General features: G+C 38.6%; 1 protein-coding gene across 1 annotated transcript in view; it reads left to right on the forward strand.

Annotated features, from left to right (window-relative positions):
• Positions 1-8,009, forward strand: part of GPR128 (G protein-coupled receptor 128) — a 117,868-nt gene extending 109,859 nt beyond the window's left edge. Inside the window, exons 15-16 of the mRNA XM_006868649.1 lie at positions 1,279-1,435; positions 7,749-8,009. Of these exons, the coding sequence (XP_006868711.1) occupies positions 1,279-1,435; positions 7,749-8,009 (418 nt within the window). The remainder of the gene's footprint in view (positions 1-1,278; positions 1,436-7,748) is intronic.
• The last annotated feature ends 12,454 nt before the right edge of the window (positions 8,010-20,463 follow it).

A 20,463-nucleotide genomic window follows, 5' to 3' on the forward strand; every position in this document is an offset into this window, starting at 1 on the left:
TGACATTGAGATGCAATCCATATCGAAGGCTGTGCTCTTTGATCTTCATCAGTAAATGTTTCAAGTCCTCTTCACTTTCAGCAAGCAAGGTTGTATCATCGGCATATCACAGGTTGAGTTACAATGTTGGAGAATATTACAAGTACCACAGATTTCCCAAAGAACAAACTGATCTGTGTTGGAAGAAATACAGCCAGAATGCTCCCTGGAAGCCATTATAGCTAGGCTTCATCTCTCATACTTCTGACATATTGTCAAGAGGGACTGGTCTCTGGAGAAGGATATCATGCTTGGTAAAATGGAGGGTGAGAGAAGAAGAGGAAGAAAGAAGCCCAATGAGATGGATTTGCACAGTGGTAACAGTAATAGACTCATGCGTAACAATGATTGTGAGGTTGCCCTGGACCAGGTAGTGTTTCATTCTATTGTGTATAGGGTCAGTATGAGTCAGTACTGACTCAATGGCACCTAACAACAACAACATCCAAATATATACAAAGCTACTCATTGGATTTTGGATTAGTAAATGTCAGAAGCACTTTTTCAATTTAACCGAGTTTCTAAGGAAACTTCTATTGAATGGAGATTGTTGTTAAGTGCCATCTAATTGATTTAACCCATAACAACCCTGTATAGGATTTCCAAGGAGCAGTTGATGAGCTTGAACCACCGACCTCATGGTTCAAACTGACTTTGCTGTCCAATGCATTAACTCACAGAGCCACACCAGGACTCCAGCAAATGGAGACAGGTATCCAGAAAGGTCATCTCAAAAGTTAAAGCTCTTGTACCCTTTGAAAGCTTTTGCAGAAGAAAAATTTTTGCTAGGGGAGTTCACACCAAGTCAGAAACTTTTGAAATGATTAGCAAGTATCAGTGTGACTCTGATACTAGGATGCTTTGTGATGACCTTTTACAACAGCTAAAACATACTTTGCAATTATTGAGGACCGTGGCATTGCAGGTTAATGCGCTGGACTGTAAGGTCGGTTTGAACCACAAGCTCAGCGGCTCAAGTTCATCAGTTGCTCCTCAGAAACATATTCAGAGTCGCTATGAGTCAGAACTGACTCAATGTCGCTTAACAACAATACAAACATAAAACCAAAAACCAAAGCAAAACAAAAACTCATTGCAATCAAGTTTGTCACCTGAGGCATAATATTGAGTATGTATGAACAGTTGAATGTGCGTTCCAAATAGGAGGCTAATTACTTAGATATTAAAAGGTAAAGATCTGAATTAACTGTATTTTCTCTCTTACTATCTCTCATCTAGCACCAAAAAGATTTCATCCATAAAGAAAATTCTTAGCACTCTATCTATTGCAGTGGTTTTTGGAATTACCTGGTTACTGGCGTATTTTATGCTACTTGGTAATGAGAACATCACTATCATCTTCAGCTACATATTCTGCCTTTTCAACACTACTCAGGTATGGTATGGATGGCTCTGAAAAAAGGAGACTGTGTAGAAGTGGAGATGAAATCACCCTGGCGATTATGTGCCATCTAATTGGTTCTTACTCATTAGTGATCCTGTATATGTTTTCAGAGACTCTAAAATTCTTTCTTCCGCAGAGCAAGTGGTAGGCTTGAACTGCCAACTTTAAGGTTTGAAGTCCAGTGCTTACCATACAGAGACCAAACTTTTCTTCTTTTTAAGTGTTCTGAATGCTGTTTGGCTGCTAACCAAAACTTCAGTGATTTGAACCTACTAGCCTCTCCATGGGAAAAAGAAGCAATCTACTTTCATAAAGATTGTTGTTGCTGTTAAGTGCCATTGAGTTGGTCCAGACTCATAGTGACCCTGTGTAGGGTGTCAGAGGAGCAGTTGATGGGTTTCAACTGCTGACCTTGTGGTTTGCAGTTTAGTGCTTATCATACATACAACATCACACCAGGAGTCCTTCATAAAATTTACAGCCTAGGAAATCCTATGAGGCCATTCTATTTTGTCCTATTGGTTCGCTAGGAGTTAAAATAGATTCAACAGCAGCTTTGGGTAGTGGTGATCTCATCTGTTACAAAGTAAAACGGTTCCTTTAAGTTGACTTGATTAACTGTTATAGAAGCAGTTTGGCCAAGACTTTCTTCCCTGGAGCTGATGGGTGGTTTGGAACTGTCATCCTTTTGGTTAGCAGCAGATCACAAACTGCACAACCCAAACTCCTATGTTATTGTTATGTGCCTTTGAGTCAATTTCTACTCATATAGTAGCATTCAGTTAGTCTTTGATTTATTGTAGTTACAGAAAACTGGATTTATGATCATCTGTTTTGTGGTTATAATTTTTTTTTACATCTTAGTAATATACATGGTGTTGTTGTTGTTGTTAAGTGCTGTTGAATCGGTTCGGACCCATAGCAACCCTGTGTAGGATTTCCAAGGAGCTACTGGTGAGCTTGAACCGCCAACCTTGTAGTTCAAACTGAGTTTGCAGCCCAGCTCATTAACCTACAGCACCACACCAGGACTCCAGAAACTCCAGTCGTAAACTATATGAAAGCCGACAGCCATATCCTCCTACCACAGTATAGACTGTAGGTTTAAACCACTGGCCTTTCATTAGCACCTGAACCACTGCTTCCCCAAGGCTCCTTCAGTCTTGTATCCAAACACACTGCCATTTAGTTGATTCTAACTCATGCTGTTGTTGTTGTTAGATACTATCCAGTCAGTTCTGATTCATTGCGATCCCATGCACAACAGAATGAAACACCACCCAGTCACGCGCCCTCCTCACAACTGCGGCTACGCTTGAACCCATTGCTGCTGCCACTGTGTCCCATTCTCTTATCATAGCACTGGCAGTCTCCTATAATAGCACTCACGAGATACGGTTTTTGAAATTTATCTTTATAAGGCTTCGGGTCCTATAGATGTTAATCTGGGAGACATTTCTCAGATTTTAAAAATAACCTTTTTATTTTGACAAAAGTTAATACTCATAAGAAGTTGTAATGATAGTGGAGTACCTGTGCACTTTTCACCCAGTATCCATCAATGATAAGATTTTCAAAATCAGGAAATTGACATAGTATTATAAACATTACAAACTATTATACATAATTATCATTGTTATCAACTCAGTCACAGATGTGTCTTTGAGTCAGTTCATGCTCATAGTAACCTTATGCCCAATACATCAAAACACTGCCCAGTCCTGCTCCATCCTTAGAAATGTTGTTAAGGTTGAGCCCATGGCTGCTGCCACTGTGCCAATCCATCTCATTGGTGGTCTACCTTTTTTTTGCTGACCTTCCACTTACCAAGCATAAAGTCCTTATCCAGGAACTGGTCCCTACTGATACTGTGTCTGAAGTATGAGAGATGAAGTCTTACCATCTGGCTTTTAAGGAGCATTCTGGCTATACTTCTTCCAACATACTTTTGACACTCCATGGTACTTTTAATTTTCTTCTCCAACATCGCAATTCAAATGAATCAATTCTTCTATGGTCTTCCTTATTCAGTGTCCAACTTTCACATGCATACAAGGCTACTGAAGATACCATGGCTTTGGTCAGGTGCACTTTAGTCCTCAAACTGATGTCTTTGCTCTTGAACACTTTAAAAAAGGTTTGTGCAGCAGATTTGCTTAGTGTAATAAATCACTTGATTTCTTGTCTGCTCTACTTCAAGATAGTGGATCCAATCAAAATGAAATCTTAGAAAACTTCAATTTTTCTGCATTTATCATGATGTTATTTATTGGTCCAGTGGTGAGGATATTTGTTTAATTTACATTGATGTGCAATCCATACTGAAGGCTGTGGTCTTTGATCTTCATCAGTAAGTTATTTTAAGTAGTCTTTGCTTTCATCAAGCAAAGCTGTATCATCTGCATATCACAAGTTGTTAATGAATCTTGTTTCAATCATGATGCCACATTCTTCTTCATATAATCGAGTTCTCAGACTGTTTGCTCAGCATACAGATTGAATAAGTGTATGATGAAACCATACAACCCTGGTGCACACCTGATTTTAATCCATTCAATGTACCCTTGTTCTGTTTGAACAACTGCCTCTTGGTCTATATACAGTTTCTTCATGAGCACAAGTAAGTGTTCTAAAACATCTGTTCTTGCAATGTTTTCCATGGCTTGTCATGATCCACACAGTCAAAAGCCTTGGCATCGTTAGTAAACATCTTTCTGGCTGTTTCTGTAAATGTATTGTTGCTTCCATTTTTAAATTATCTTTAGTAAAATTTTACTTGCATGTGATATTAATAATACTGTCCTATGATTTCTGAATTCCATTGGGTCACCTCTGAAATGCGCACAAATATGGATCTTTTAAACAATTGGCCAGGAAACTTTCTTCCAAATTTCTTGGCATAGATGAGTGAGTGCCTGCAGTGCTGCATTGGTTTGTTGAAAGATTCCAATTTGTATTTCACCAATTCCTAAAGTCTTGTTCTTGCCAATGCCTTTAGCACGTCTTGGACTTCTTCCTTAAGTACCACTGACTCTTAATCATATGTCAGGATGCTGACTTTGTCTTCTCGGGCTGACTTTTGAAATTTTCTGTTCAGCTCTTTTACCTCCTCATTGCTTCTATTCCCATTCGCATCTCTATACTAGAGAACAAATTGCAGAATCTCTTCTGACGGCCATTTTGGTCTTTTCCTTCTTTCTTGATTTCTTAATGACCTTTTGCTTTCTTCCGTATGATGTCCTTGATGTCATCCCACAACTCTATTGGTCTTCAGTCTTCAAAGTCTAATGTATCAAATATGTTCTTGAGATGATCTCTGAATTCCGGTGGGATATGTTCAAAATCATATTTTGACTCTTGTGGACTGGTTTTAATTTTCTTCAGTTTCAGCCTGAACCTGCATATGAGCAATTGATGGTCTGTTCCACATCTGCCCTTGGCTTTGTTTTGGCTGATGATATGGAGGTTTTCCACTGCCTCTTTCCACAGATATAGTCAATTTGATTTCTGCATGTTCTATCTGGTGAGGTCCATGTGTTTAGTCATCTTTTCTGTTGTTTAAAAAAGATATTTGTAATGAATAAGTCATTGGTCTTTCAAAATTCTATCATAGGATCTCTAAGCATCCTTTCTATCACCAAGGTCATATTTTCCAACGACTGATCTTCATATTTGTTTCCAGCCTTTACATTCTAATTACCAGCAATTACCAATACATCATAGTTGCATGTTTGATTTAATTCAGACTTAAGAAGTCGGTGTTGCTGTTGTTAGGTGCTGTTGAATTGGTTCCAACTCCTAACGACCTTATGCACAACTGAATGAAACATTGCCTGACCCTGTGCCATCCTCACAATTATTGTTAAGCTTGAGCCCATTGCTGCTGCCACTGTGCCCATCCATCTCACTGGGAGTCTTCCTCTTTTTTTCTGAACCTCCACTTTACCTAGCATGATATCTTTCTTTAGGGACTGGTCCCTCCTGATAATATGTTCAAAGTATGATAGACGAAGTCTCGCCATCCTGACTTCTAATGAATATTCTGGCTGTACCTTTTCCAAAACAGATTTGTTTGTTCTTCTAGCAGTCCATGGTACTTTTTCATTATCACTGAATTTAGTGGTTGGTGCATACATTTGAAGAATAGTGGCATTACTGGTATTCCTTCTAGGTGTGTGGATATTGTTCTATTTCAGACAATATTATAATTCCAGATAGATCTTGAAATACTCCTTTTGATGGTGAATACTATGCCATGGTTCAGTGGTTCAAGCTCACTAGTTGCTATTTGGAAACCCTATACAGGGTGACTATGAGTCGGAATTGACTCAATGATACTTAACAACAACAACAAGCATAGTAAACCATACGATTATCAGATTAAAAATGGCCACTACCAGTCCATTTCAGCTCACTAATGTGAGGTTGGCCCAGGATCGGGCAGTGTTTCATTCTGCTGTGTGTAGGGTCGCTATGAGTTGGTACTGACTCGATGTCACCTAATAACAACAACAATGCCTACAATACCGATTTTTATGTTTTCCATTTTATTTTTGACAACTTCTAATTTTCTTGGTGTGGCGCTGTAGGTTACTGCACTGGACTGCAGAGTCAGTTTGAAATGAAAGGTTGGTGGTTCAAGGTCACCAGCCACTCCTTGGAAACCCTATACAGGGTTGCTATGGGTCAGAACCAACTTGATGGCACTTAACAACAATTTTCCTAGGTTCATACTTCATACTTCCCATGTTCCAATTATTAATGGATATTTACAGCTGTTTCTCTTCATATAGGCATCATAGACTCTATAATCTACCTTTATTATTATTATTATTATTATTGTTATTATAGTTACACGCATGAGTCAGCATAGTATATTGGATAGAGGAGGGACTTTGGAGCCAAACATGTGATGATTCTATTCTTGACTCTACCAATTACTTGTTAGACAATCTTGAACAAGTGGCAGCATGGGCTCAACATTCTTGCCTTCCATGTGGAAGACTTGAGTTTCATTCCTTGCTAGTGCACCTCAAGTACATCCTCCACTGTCTGTCAGAGTTGCTATGGTATTGAATAGGTATCAGTGGAACTTACAGACTAAGATAGACTAGGAAGAAAGTCCTGGAGATCTAATTCCAAAATTCCAGCAGATGACCATATGAATCACAACATTTAAGTTCTGTGTTCTTGGGGTCACCATGACTCAGTGGCAGCTAAGAAGAAGAAATCTTAGGCAAGTTATTTAATTTATTTGGCTTTAGTTTCTCAAATGTCAAATGGTGATCCCCCCAATCAAACCTGCTACCATTGACTCAATTCTGACTCATGTTATTGTTGTTGTTAAGTGCTGTTGAGTCCGTTTTGGTTAATAGTGACCCTGTATACAGTTTTCAAGGATCAGCTGGTGGTCTTGAACCACTGACCTTGTGATTAGCAGTACAGTGCTTATCCTACAACACCATCCAGAATTCTGTAGCAACCCTAATAGGATTTCTGGGACTGTATATCTTTAAACTATAGTAAGATTTCTTTTATAGGCTTGATGGTGGTGGTAGTTATGCCGTGGAGTCGGTGCTAACTCGTAGTGACCCTGTACAGAGTTTTTGAGGCTGTAAATCTTCACAGGAGCAGAAAGCCTCATTTTTCTCCTGCAGAACGGCTGGTAGTTTCAAACTGCTGACCTTGCAGTTAACAGCCCAGTTTGTAACCACTACGCGCGCTAAAAGAGACAACAAAAGCAAGTGTCTGTGCAATAATTGGTATTTTCTACTTTAAAATAGTACTGAAAATAGTACTCAACCTTTTGTGGATTAATTCCTCGTGTGCATCTGGGCTGCATAGATTCAGTGTAAAATGCAACGAATAGGAGGGCTTTTACAAATTTTGTCCATAAGTACACCAAATTTCTAGCTATGTAACTGAAACTCCAGCAAATGTAAAATCATAGAGTGCTAGAACTGGAAGAGGAATTAGAAACCACACAGGCAAACTACTCCCTTCAGGAAACCAAAGATCATAGGAATTTAAAAATATGAGCCAAGTTACGCGTCAGCAAGTGGAAAACCAGGGGCTGACCCAGAGTCATGTCTGTGACTGGGTCACATACCACTGTTACATGCAGTACTTTTTGTATGAGAAGGACTTTGCCTCTACCCTCTTAGATGAAAATGTGTGCAGCAGTTGGTAAAATCAAAAGGGGCGTGGTTGTACAAGGTGAGACGGGGTGGTGGAAAAGTGAAATCAAATCTCTTCCTTTATTCTGTACCCCAGTAGTCACATCAAACTTTCATTTTCTCTGCAGGGCTTGCAAATTTTTATCTTCTATACTGTTAGAACAAAAGTCTTCCAGAGCGAAGCTTCCAAAATGTTGAAATCGCTTTCATCATCCGTTGGAAGTGTGAAGTCACTGCCACCGATGACTCCACTGAGGTTACGCTTAAGGATGTATAATCTGGTCAGGTCAATTCCAACCCTAAATGAAAACTTTAGGTTACTGGAACCATCTTTGTTTACGGAGGAAAAGTCATTCTCTAACAGTGACCTCTCAAACTCAAGCACATAGACAGTAAGTCTTTCCTTTGTGGTCCTTTTTTTATTCAACATCCATGCATTTCCATTTATTCTCCTTCCTTTGTTGCAGAGTGCTCCCAGAAACTCGCCCTCAATATGTTGTACTCAGTTTAAGAATTAGGTAAAACTTGCTGTTTATTTTCATCATGGATAATGGATTTGGTAGTTTTTCTGTTTCTTAGCCAAATAAAGTAAAGAATTACCTAAAGCTTGCAAAATTACCTTGTGTCTTAAATCATAACATCTATGTGAAAATTTTTTATAAAAACATAGAACTTGGAAGAAATTATTTTACATGCTACTATACATAAGAATGAAAATTCTCCTTCCAGAAAATATGACTCCTGAGGAACATTACGGGGAGTTGTTTCTATGTATCATATTTTTTGATCTGTAAACATTTAAAATGTGTGTGTGCTTGCTTATTTTCAATTACAGAATTTGCAGTAATCTAACCTGTGGAAAACGATGTTTTGTGTTAAACAAAAAAGAAACCATATTTTGTGATTAGAGGTATAAGATATGGGCAGTGACACCTGGACAGGTCAGTTGGCTAGTAAAATCTCCTGATATTTCCCTCCAGTTCTTAATAAATGCTGTTTTTTAAATTAATGAAATGACAGAAACCTCAACATTGAAGTTAGTGACAATTCCTCCTTATGGATTACAAAAGATGTAAGTGCTCGTGAAATTTCAAACACTTGAATTATGAGTGTGATTCCTAAGCAATAGTGGCCACCTCAGGTTGACAGCATTCCCACTGGATAGAAGAAAGAGAGTCTTTGAATGTCCTTGATGTAACAGACAAGCAGCTGCTGTGACCGCACCGAAGGATCTAAAAAATGTCTTGTGAGCTGTGGCAAACCCTTCTCACTATGCCGTAAAGAACTTATTTTTATAGCAATGATTGTAAGTTTCCTAGGCAAGCCTAGAAACAAAAATCTATTTAACCTATAGTACAATTGAGACTTCACTAGAGAATGGAAAAATTAAGAGATGAGTGTAAAGAAGAAAAGCAGTTCTCTGATGCTGGTGTTGTTAGTGGCATAATGCTGCACTGAGATGGGGGTGGGGCACAGGAAATTATAAGATTATAATTTTATAAAATTATAAAATCACAATTTGCACTTAAAATAAACCTCAAGAAAATTCCACTTTAAACGTGGAAGAAAAAAAAAAAAATATCACCAAAGAGATGGTTAGCTTCAGACGGGATCTATATTCTTTAGTTGTTTTCTTTTCACTTTTGGGTTATAGCATGCAAAATTAGATAGAATGTTCCTGGGTGGCTGTACCAAAAACGTAAGAGTTGTCTAAGCTAGTTGTAGAGGCTAATGATGGTCTTAGTTGTAAAGGAAACAATGATGTTCTCCTACAGACCCTGAATTCCTACCACTAGGAAATAATTGTTTGGATTTAAGTCTTTATTTTATACACTGGTAAAGAATTTTGTACTTTAGTGATAGAAATCTAACTCAAATTACGTTAAAGATCAAAGAGAATTTAATGGCTCAATTAACTATAAAGTCCAAGGTTTATTTTGGTTTGCCTGTTCTGCCTTAATTATTATTAGGAGCCTTGTTTACTCTCAAATGTGTCTGGATTTGGAATATAAAAAACAAGAACAAAGTACAAACCCATTGCTGTTGTGCTAATTCTGATTCAGAGTAGAACTGCTCCATTGTTTTTCTTGCTGTAATCATTATGGAAGCACATTGTCAGGCCTTTCTTCCTGGTGCCACTAGATGGAGTTTAAGCCTTCAACCTGTAGGTTACTAGTTAAGCACAAACCATCTGTGCCACCCAGGGGTCTTAGGTGCAAATATAAAATATACAATAATCCTAGTTTTAGGTCTAGTTAGAGCAAAGAAAGTAGTAGGGTGTTTTTGTTTTGTTTTCTGTCCCTGTTTCTTGGCTCTGTTTGCCTTTCTTCTCAAATCAGTTTGGGTGGCTGGAAATTGGCCATTGGCTCCATAATCCTACATTTTATACAACAACAGGCAAAGAGACTCTTTCCTCTTAGCACACAGATCAAATCTAATGGAATAACTCTAATTCTAGTCATTGTCCAACCAGGAAAACAGAAAGCACTTGAAATATTGAAAATAGAAGAAATTTAAGACAGGCAATTAATCACATGATACGAAAAAGCTAGGAGTCAAAGTGGGAGAGCATTGCTGAAACTCAGAGATTAGCAACAGAAATAGACAAAGTGAGAAAGAAGAACTTCCAGTGCCAGTGGCTGGGACTGAAACCATGCAGGCCAATCATGGGAGCAGGAGCCAAGGGGAGGTGGCCTGCCCTAGGCAAAACAAAACATAAACCAGTTGCCAGGGTTTTCAGTGATAGGCCTTTCTTCTCAGGTATCTCTGGGCAATTCAAACCTTCAACCTTTCAGTTAGCCTAAGAAGTTAATTGCACTACTTGGCTAATTGCACTGCTGTTCTAGGCAGAAATACCCTGGCTCCCCCTTTCCCTGCCCTGCAGTTCCCCATCATTCTCTCTCTCCAATGACTGTAGTTGGTTAGAAGCCTGCAGGACTCAGTTTCCTATGATACAGAGTACAGCAGGGCCCTGTGAGCAAAGGACCTGGTGGTAAACAAACCCACTTTGCTTACATTGCGTGCCTACAGACATTATGTTCAGAGATTATTGACCCATCCTGGGTCACATACCCACTGTGAAGTGGAGGGATGAAGGATGGACTGATTGATAGTATATCATGGGGCTCACCAATCTTTTCCTTTACTCTGAATGACTTCATTGTCTGAGCAGGTTTTAAATTGGGGTGGATAGGGACAGCAAGAGATCATTTGATGCCTTACAAGTTGAAGAGCAAGGAGAGAATACAGGGGCAGAAGGGTGATTTATCAAGTAAGGATAATGTAGAAGAGACTAGGGGCTGGAGAACTGGTTTTGGTAAGCTTGTATAGGGCCAGCTCTGGCCTTCTAATTTTTCTGATTTAGTTTCTGGGATAACAGTGCCCTAAAGTCCTTGTGTAGCACTGTAGAATAAGCACTGAATTGCTTACTGCAAGGCTACCAGTTAAAGCCCACCAGCCACTCCTCAGAAACCCTATACAGAGTCACTACAAGTCAGAACTGACTAGACAACACTTTATAACAACAGCAACAGCTGTTTGGGCTAAGGCAGCACTTATAGGTTCCTTGAGTAGCAAACGATACAGACCTTTCCTAAGTCTTAACCTGCAGTTCAGAGTTCACTTCAGTTTTATTGTCAGAATCTGCATTGCTTTTTCTCTTACCTTTTCCCATCTTAAATGTTATATTTTTTTTGCTGCCCTCAAAGAGAGATCCCTCCGAATCTCATTGCTATCAGCTTCTATGGCCACATTCAAAAAGGCATAGCATTCTTTGTGACAGTTTAGGCATAGCATTCTTTGTGACAGTAACCCAGACTCAGAGTACTGACTGGATTACACCTTGGTATCTATTACTGGAGCTCTTTGACTCTGTAGAGCCTCTGGAGATATGATTTAAGCCCTTCATACATGGCTCCTCAGATGAGGCCCAAGACTGAACCACCTAGATTAGATTCTACTTAGATGGGGAAAGGGTAGCTGAGAGGTAATTACTAAGGGAAGAAATTGCTTTCTATTTAAAAATTTTAAGAAATTGTTTCATTTTTGGTGAAAATATACACAGCAAAACATATTTCCATTCAATAATTTCTGCATGCACAGTCCTATGATATTGTATTCTTCATGTTGTATCACCATTTCTGCTGTCTTTACACATGCTGCTTCACCACCATTGACTTGGATTTACTACCTCTGTGGGTTAATGCACTGGACTACAGAGTTGGTTTGAACTGCTCAAGCTCACCAGCTGCTCCTCTGAAACCCTATACAGAGTCGATATGAGTCAGAACCAACTCAATGGCACTTAACAACAACAACAAACATCTCATTGGAGTCTTGGTATAGTGCCATAGGGTAAGCATTGGACTGCTAATCACAAGGCAGTTCAAATGTACCAGCTGCTCCTTAGAAACCCTCTACTGGGTTGTTGTGAGTCCTAACAGGACTCCTGGTATGGCACTGAAGGATAGGCACTGGACCGCAAGGTCAGTTTGAACCTCAAGGTCGGTAGTTCAAACTCACCAGCCCTCCTCAGAAACCCTATGCAGGGTTGCTGTGAATTGGAATTGACTTGACAGCAGTTAACAACAACAAAACAGTGAGTAGAACTGATTCAATGACATTTAATAATAGCAACCAACATCTCACAAGAGGCCTGGTAGTGCTGTAGGGTAAGCGCTGGATTGCTAACCAGAAAGTTGGTGGTTCAAACCTACCAGCAACTCCTAGTAATCCCTATACAGGGTTGCTGAGTCAGAATCGACTTGATGGCACACAGCAACAAACATCTCACTGAAGTAGCCCTGAGGGCACAGTATTAAGTGCTCAGCTGCTAACCAAAAAGTCCATGGTTTGAACCTAACCCAGACGCCTCTCTGTGGGTAAAAGATACAGCAGTCTGCTTCAGTAAAGATGGCAGCACTGTGGGAAAGTTCCTCTGTCCTACACAGGGACTCTGTGAGTCAGAATTGACTTCACAGCCATGAATTTGTTTTGTTTGTTTGTTTGAAGTGTCTCATCTCTGCTTTAGAGTTACTATTGTCAATTTGATCTAATAGTGGTAAGTCTTTAAAAGACTGAAATGCTCAAAGTGACTGTTCTACTAATTTAGCCAAAGTGTTGTTTAAATTTAAGTTGACTTAAGGAGGTGGTTTTGGTTCAAGGATTAAAGATTTACTCCAAGCAATTAATTCAGAGTTCCTCCATTCTCAGTAAATTTTATAAGTCATAAGAATTTGAAATTATGTTCCACATTTTTATCCCTTTTGATCAGGATTTAGTTATTGAGTTTTTGATCAAAACATTCACTAGTGGTGGTGGTGTGGTGGTTATGTGCCGTGGAGTCGGTTCTACTCATAGGAATCCTGTACAGGGTTTCCGAGGCTATAAATTTTTACGGGAGCAGAAAGCCTCATCTTTCTTCTGCGGAACAGCTGGTAGTTTCAAACTGCTGACCTTAAGGTTAGCAGTCCGATTTGTAACCACTATGCTGGTAAAATCTACTTTTTTCATCTCATGGCAAAAGATTCAGTAATTCATGGAGTCAGTTAAACATGCAGTCTAGCTCCTTCCCCAATTCCTGGGTCTCATTCTTCCTCAGCTGCTCCAGGTGGATAGAGAACAATTGTATCTTGTTTGGCCTGTGTGCAAGTTTTTAAGAATCCAAGCACTACTCACTGAAGTAGGGGTATAGAATAGAAACAGTGTTAGGCTTGTTGACTTGATAGTCCAATAAATCTATGACTCTAAACCTTCAAAGTGAGACTATGAATGCTATGCCAGCCACATGATCACAACTTTAAAAGTGTATTTCTTAATAAAGCAAAACCCACAATACCTAACATATTGTCTATTTCCCCATGTTATTTTATGCCTTTTTGTCTGACTATATAAGGCTTTTATAAAATTATAATTATAGTCAATTAAGTTTTATTTTAAAGTTGCTTTCCTATTGCCCAGTAATACAGTTCTCATAATGATACTAGTAAATGCATAACTTAATAAATTGTTTTTCTATTCTTATATATTTAGATCATTTCAAATATTAATATTATGTTAATACTGTGATGGATAAACTGGTGCATATTTTTTTCATTCTTTTATTTTCTTAAGGTAAATTCTCAGAACTAGAGTAGATCTGTCAAAAGGTATCAATATTTTTTAAGATTCCTGGTACATATTACTATCTTGTCTTAAAAATATTATACTAATTTATGATTTCATTTGTTATTGTTAAGTGCCGTTGAGTTGGTTCAAACTTAAACCCTGTATAAGGTTTCTGAGGAGTAGCTGGTGAGTTTGAACTAGTGAACCTGAGGTTCAAACTGACCTTGCGGTCCAGTGCATTATCCTGCAGTGCCACTCATTAGTATTTGGAGTAAAAGAAATGTTTTATATTGCTTGTTTATTTTGGCATTTTATTTTTTATTTAGGAGCTCTGGTAGTGTAGTAGTTACAAGTCAAGCTGCTAACCTCAAGATCAGCAGTTTGAAAATTACCAGCTATTCTGAGGGAGAAAGATGGGGCTTTCTACTCCTGTAAAGATTTACAACCTCTGAAACCCTGTGCAGGGTCACTATGAGTCAGAACTGACTCCACAGCACAGAACAACCACCATTTTTTTATTTAACAAGTGAGTAATTAATTTTTTTCTTCATAAATTTATATGAGTGCTTATCTACTATATATAAACCCCAAAGCCCATTGCTGTTGAGTCTATTCCAACTCACAGTGATCCTATACAACAGAGTAGAAATGTCCCATAGGGTTTCCAAGGCTGTAATTCTTTATGGAAGCATACTGCCACATCTTTCTCCTATGGAATGGCTGCTGAGTTTAAACCATTGACGTTTTGATTAGTAGACAAGTGCTTAACCTCAGTTGCACCAGGGCAGATATTGTTCCTTTATTATATTTGGTGAAAATATTTTTGCTACTTTATTGTTTTCCTCTTTTTTTAATATAATGACATGCTCACTGTGCATTTGATTCAAGTTGCCGAAAAGATGAGTAAAGCATTTAGCATTTTCTGAGTTTATACATATATTCTCATATAGGCAGATTATTTTACATTCTGTTAAGGACTATTTGTTTTACATTTCTGTTAGGGACTATGTAGAAACTTCTAAAATGCAAACCAGGGGCATCCATATGCCAAGGGAGGCCAAATGAATCATGTTTTTATACATTTCATCTCTAACCCTTCATTATATCCTACAGCATTTGGGTGGGGTTCTAGGGCAAAGTTATTTTTACCTCTCAAATATGTTTTCTATCTCTGTCTCCACCCACCTTTTCTTAAAAAAAATAAAAATCAAAAAACCCCAAAAACTAAAACATTTTAAAAGAGGAATTTTATTAGCAATTATTTATTAGAACACATATGCAAACACTACATAATAAACGTCTTTACTTTGTTTACATATAAATAACCTACTAAATGTGAATTTGGAAAAAAAAAAAAAGCATATAAATGTTGCTAAAGAACTGGGTAAGTAAGGAATCTGGAGGATGTAAAAATAAGAATAGGAGCAAAACTTATGCAGCTAGACGTGAGATTGTTGTTAAGTGCTGTTGAGTTGGTTCTGACTCATAGTGGCCCTGTACAAGGCTTCTGAGGAGCAGCTGATGGGTTTGCACCACTGACATTGTGGCTAGCAGTCCAGTGTTTATCCTACAGTTCCATACCAGGACTCTAGGGGTGAGATTAGTACCCAAGACAAAGTGAAATGGTCTTGTAATTTTGCTAGAACTGAGGTACAAATTAAACCATAAGCTTCCTGGTACTTGAAAAGGGAAACATGATCACAGCAGTCACAGATTTCTTAACAATTAAAAACAAACAACAGTTTCTTGGGAAAACATGGCTATTCCAACACTACCTGAAATTGGCTTTGATAAATTCTCAGGAAAATGCCCATCTGGGCATTTTCAAAAAAGGCAAGCTATTTTGAAAGAACAAAGAGTCCAAGGTAGGAGCCTATCAGGTGTGGAAACTCAGCATGCTCACATTCATGTCTACCAGTTTGCTAGGGATACACATTAAACTAATGTGATAATGTTCAGGTTACTCTAACATTACACAGTGCAATGCACACACAAAAAGACACATGCTTAATGTATCAGGGGTCCATAGCACAAGAAGTTCAGTTGAGTGTTGATGTTTTTTAAATGGGTTTTCCTTTATTTAGGCTATTGGAGTTAGTTTTCTCTTTTGTTTGGTCTTTGGTAGAAGGCATGCTTTTTACACTTTTTAGATGAACTTTATTGATGATTAATTTATTTACAATCAATATACTAATGTTAAATGTACAGTTAGATGATTTTTAACCACCACTGCAAAGATTAAAAACATTTCATGGCCCCTTAACATTCTTTTGCGCTCCTTCCTAGTTTCGATCCCCTTACCCCCTGGCCTAGACAACCACTGAACTGCTTTCTACCATCATAGATTATTTTTGTCTGCTCTAGAATGTCATATATGAGGGATCATATAGTATGAGGGGTTTCAAAAAGTTTGAGGAAATTTTCCATTATCTTTTAATCCCATTATCCATGAACTTTTTGAAGCCCGCTCATATGTGCTCTTTAGAGTCTGGCTTCTTTTTTTCAGTATAATGTTTTTGAGGTTCATCCATATTGTGTATATCAATGGTTTGTTTTTTCCTTTTTATTGCTGAGTAGTATTGTTTTGATTGGATATAACACAATTTGTTTATGCATTTGGTGCTTCTAGGTTTTGGTTGTTATGAATAAAATTGCTACAAATATTCTTGTACAAATCCTTGTGGACTTACATTTTCTTTACTGTTGATATACCTTGTAGTAGAATTACTGAGTCATAGAGTAAAAGTGTGTTTAACTTCATAAGAAATTGCAAAGTGGTCATACCATTAATTTTTCTGATTTGTGAATTGTTTTATAGAATTGAAATAGCTCATAAATAATTTTTGAAAAAATACTATTGTTTAATATGTTAGCCCTTTAAAAAATTAAAAGCAAAGCAGAGTGGTATAATCTACTGGAGAATTGCTTACTATCTCTATTTCCCAAGGAACTATAGTCCAATTCTTATCAGTATTTTTCATCCAGTGGAGCTTTTGTACACGTGGAAGTATGACATTTATAATTTGATGAACTTTGATATGTTACTATGAAACTGTGATATGACCATTGAGACCTCTTGGCTTTTTGCCATAATAAAGGTGGTGGTACCCACCAAGCATAGGAAAGTGCCCTAGACTGGGATTTGTGGTTTCAGTTACTAGATATCTACTACTCTAGGGGATCAGAGCTTTGTAAAGAAACTGGCAGGACTAGGTGAATTCTGAATTTCCTCCCAGCTTTAAAAGTTTTAACTCTAAATGCAGACTGGAATTATTTTTAAATTAACTTAAAATATTTTCCCACCTAATATAGGAGTTTCTGGTTTTTAAAAAAATTTAGAACACTCTAGACAAAATCCCCTTTGACCATTATCAAACCTAAGCCACTCCACTCTTCTTTCTTCTCCTTCTTCCCAGTCTTAACTATTGGAATACATTTGGCATGTATCCTTCAAGATTTTAAAGAAATCTGTATTCATCAAGGTATACACCATAGAAACTCATTGTGCAATTTATTGTTTGTGCAATTTAAAAAACTAAATGGCTTAGGGGCAAACCAGGTTTAAGGATTTGCTAGGATGACTCAGAGAACTCAACATATAGTAGTATTCAAGACTGCCACTTACAGTGAAAAAAATACAAAGCAAAGTAGCAAAAGGAAAGGGTACGAGGGGTCAAGTCCGTTAGGAAAACAGGTGCAATCTTCCAACAGCCCTCTTTTAGTGGAATCACCCTGGACACAATCAATTCTCCCAAAACTAATTGTAACAACAAGTGTGAAATTTCATAGACCAAAGACGTTCCTTAAAAACTCAGTGTAAGGGAAAAAATAAGATGGCAGATCGGGTGGAAGTGCAGTGAGGAGCTCCATCAGCAACAACACAGAATGCCGGACCAGGCAGGCTCAGAGGATGGTGCCAGAACTCTGAGCCACATATAAAAGAATATTTAGCAAGTTGGAAGGCTTACAGCTAGGAGAATTTGTAGCAGAAGCAAGAAATCCATTGCTTTCTAATTCAAGATGCTCAGCTGCTCCCAGAGCCGCCATCTTGGGCGAGACCAAGTGGGCTAGGATCAGAGCAGCCATGGACCCTGACAAAACCATGGAGATAAAGGTGAGGACACTCTTTTTTTTGTATCTGTTCATTGGTCTCTCGCTATCTGAGTACCTCCATTCTGGTAACTAGAGGGGTGCCTGAGCTAGTGGACACCCCACCCTCACCCGTGGAGGGTTCTACTATGCACGCTCACAGATCTCTTCAAAATTTAAAGTGGCAGTTTCCACTTAAAACCAAATGGCAGTGCAAAATGGCCACAGCCAGCCCTGAACTGTTTATCACTAGAAAAAAGGCCTGAATGGGGCTTGTGGAGTGGGACAGGCAGACTAAAAAGGAAATAAGCCAAAAAATAAACCCTAAGTTACATCACAATGATCAACAATGGCATCTTGAAATTTCTCAGGAAAAAGAGTGAAAAGGGAAGCCCATCTCCTGATCACATCTACCTGGAGGCAATTAGAAAGCATAAAAAATTCCAAAATACACATCCATCTAAGTATTAAGGCCACAGTTAACTCCTGAATATTCCCAAAAAACAGAAACAGATGCCCATATCAGCACATGTCCATAAACCAGATAAAGTGACTGAGGCAAATGAGCTGGAAGTAGACCTACACTCTAAATTGGAAGGAGAGCAGGCTTTGGAATTGCCTGAGAAGGAATTCAGAAAAATGATTATAAATTGTATCAAAACACTATAAAATGGAGGTGAGAAAAATAAGGAAGAAGTCAGGAAAGTGCTACAGGAACAATCAAATAAGACAGATACAGCATTGGAAATAATTCAAAACCTATAAAAAGAGGTCCAAACAATAATAGAACATCAGCAATGGACAATACACTGAAAGGGCGAAAGAGTAGAAGTGAAGAGATAGAAGCCAGAACTAATGAGCTAGAGGATAAATCAACACTACTAAGATAGAAGAGCAAGCACAAAACAAGGATAAAAAAATCAGAAGAAGGCCTCAGATTCATACTGGACAACATGAAGACGAATAACTTAAGAATTATTGACATTCTGGAACAGGGAGAATCACACAAGTCCACAGAGGAGATAGTTGAAGAGCTTCTGGAAGAAAATTTCCCTTACACCCTGAAAAGAAAAAAGATAAGCTCAACAAACCCCAGGAAGGATAGAGCCTAAAAGAAAATCACTAAGACATATAATAATCAGGTACTCCAAATCAAAGAGAAGGACAGAATCCTGAAGGCAGCTAGGGAAAAGAGAATTGTCACATACAAAGGCAAGCAAATCAGATTAAGCTCAGATCTCTCAACAGAAACAATGCAGGCAAGAAGGCAATGGGGAGACATATAGAAAAAAACAACAACTTCCAAGCAAGAATCCTCTACCCAGCAAAGCTGTCAATCAAATACGATGTTGTAATGAAAACATTCCAGGATAAACAGAAGCTAAGGGATTTGCCAAAGCCACCCTGTGATGAAAAACATCGTAAAGGAAGTTCTGTGGACTGAGAACCAATAAGAACAGACAACAACCAGAGAATCACATACGTGGCAGCATCACCCTGAACTCAACTGACAAATGGAAGAGTCAAGAACATAATAAAATTATAAGAACAGAGGATCTGGGCAGTCAGTCTATGATCAAGACAATTACAATGTGAAAGAAGGTAAACACAGAGGAACAAAGATCCAGGTGGTGAGAAGAGCAGGTAGATTACAGGATAAAATGGAGGGAAGAGTTAATGGAACATAAGGTAACCACAGTAGTGGGGTTGGGGTTGGGGATCTAATTTGGGTGTTGGGGAGGGCAATACAAGAAGGGGTAGGAGGTAGAAGAACAAGATAGATAGGGGAACACTGAGACAGGTTTGCATGGTCTAAATGGGACAGAGGTAATTAGTGTTGAATGCTCAACCTTGGAACAACAGGGCTTTGTGATACAGGGATCTAGGCATAGCTTGAAGATGGGAAATAATACTAAAATGTTTGACTGTCTTATCAATATTGGTTTCCCTTGCCTACAATTGTAAAATAGACACTTGAGTGGCATAGAAAGGAATGTTAGGAAACACGATTACAGAAAACTTGTAAGCCTGTCTTCAGCCTATGACTGATTGGAATGCCTAAAAGCGGTTCTAGAACTTGCCCAGTGAAATAGACCTCTTGCAAAGCCTTTGCAGAGTATAGGACCTTAGGTGGAATCCTGAGTCCCATCCACAACCTTATGAGGTGGGACATTCCCACTAGCAAGGACAAGCAGACCAGCCTGGAACAGCTAGAGCAATAGAAGATACATCTTCAAAGAAAGATTATTACGAAAAACCCAAAACAAAAATGTCAGCATGACTGGCTACTATAAGAATAAGCAAGCTGTTCGCCAGGAAGCCATCAAGGCAATCAATCAAGTTCCTTCAGGACAAACTGGAACTCAAAGGGAACACATGAACAGGCATGTAAGCTTGTTGGTGACCACACTGGTCTTCTGGTGAGTGGAAGAGAGGGAAAGGCAGTAATGAAGAAATGGGCTGAGTTCAACCACGGTCCATTGACTCCTGTTGACCTGGAGATGAGAAAGAGAAGAGGAAGGGCTAGTTGGTAAGACCTGGGGACACTTGAGCCCATGGACAAGGACATAGCCACAGAGGGCTAGAGCTGAGAGTGAAGCATCCAGCTGATATGAAGTGAGGGGACATGGCACAAGAGCACCCAAACTT

Source organism: Chrysochloris asiatica, unplaced genomic scaffold (assembly GCF_000296735.1).
Source record: "Chrysochloris asiatica unplaced genomic scaffold, ChrAsi1.0 scaffold00120, whole genome shotgun sequence".
NCBI classification, from domain to species: Eukaryota; Metazoa; Chordata; class Mammalia; order Afrosoricida; family Chrysochloridae; genus Chrysochloris; species Chrysochloris asiatica.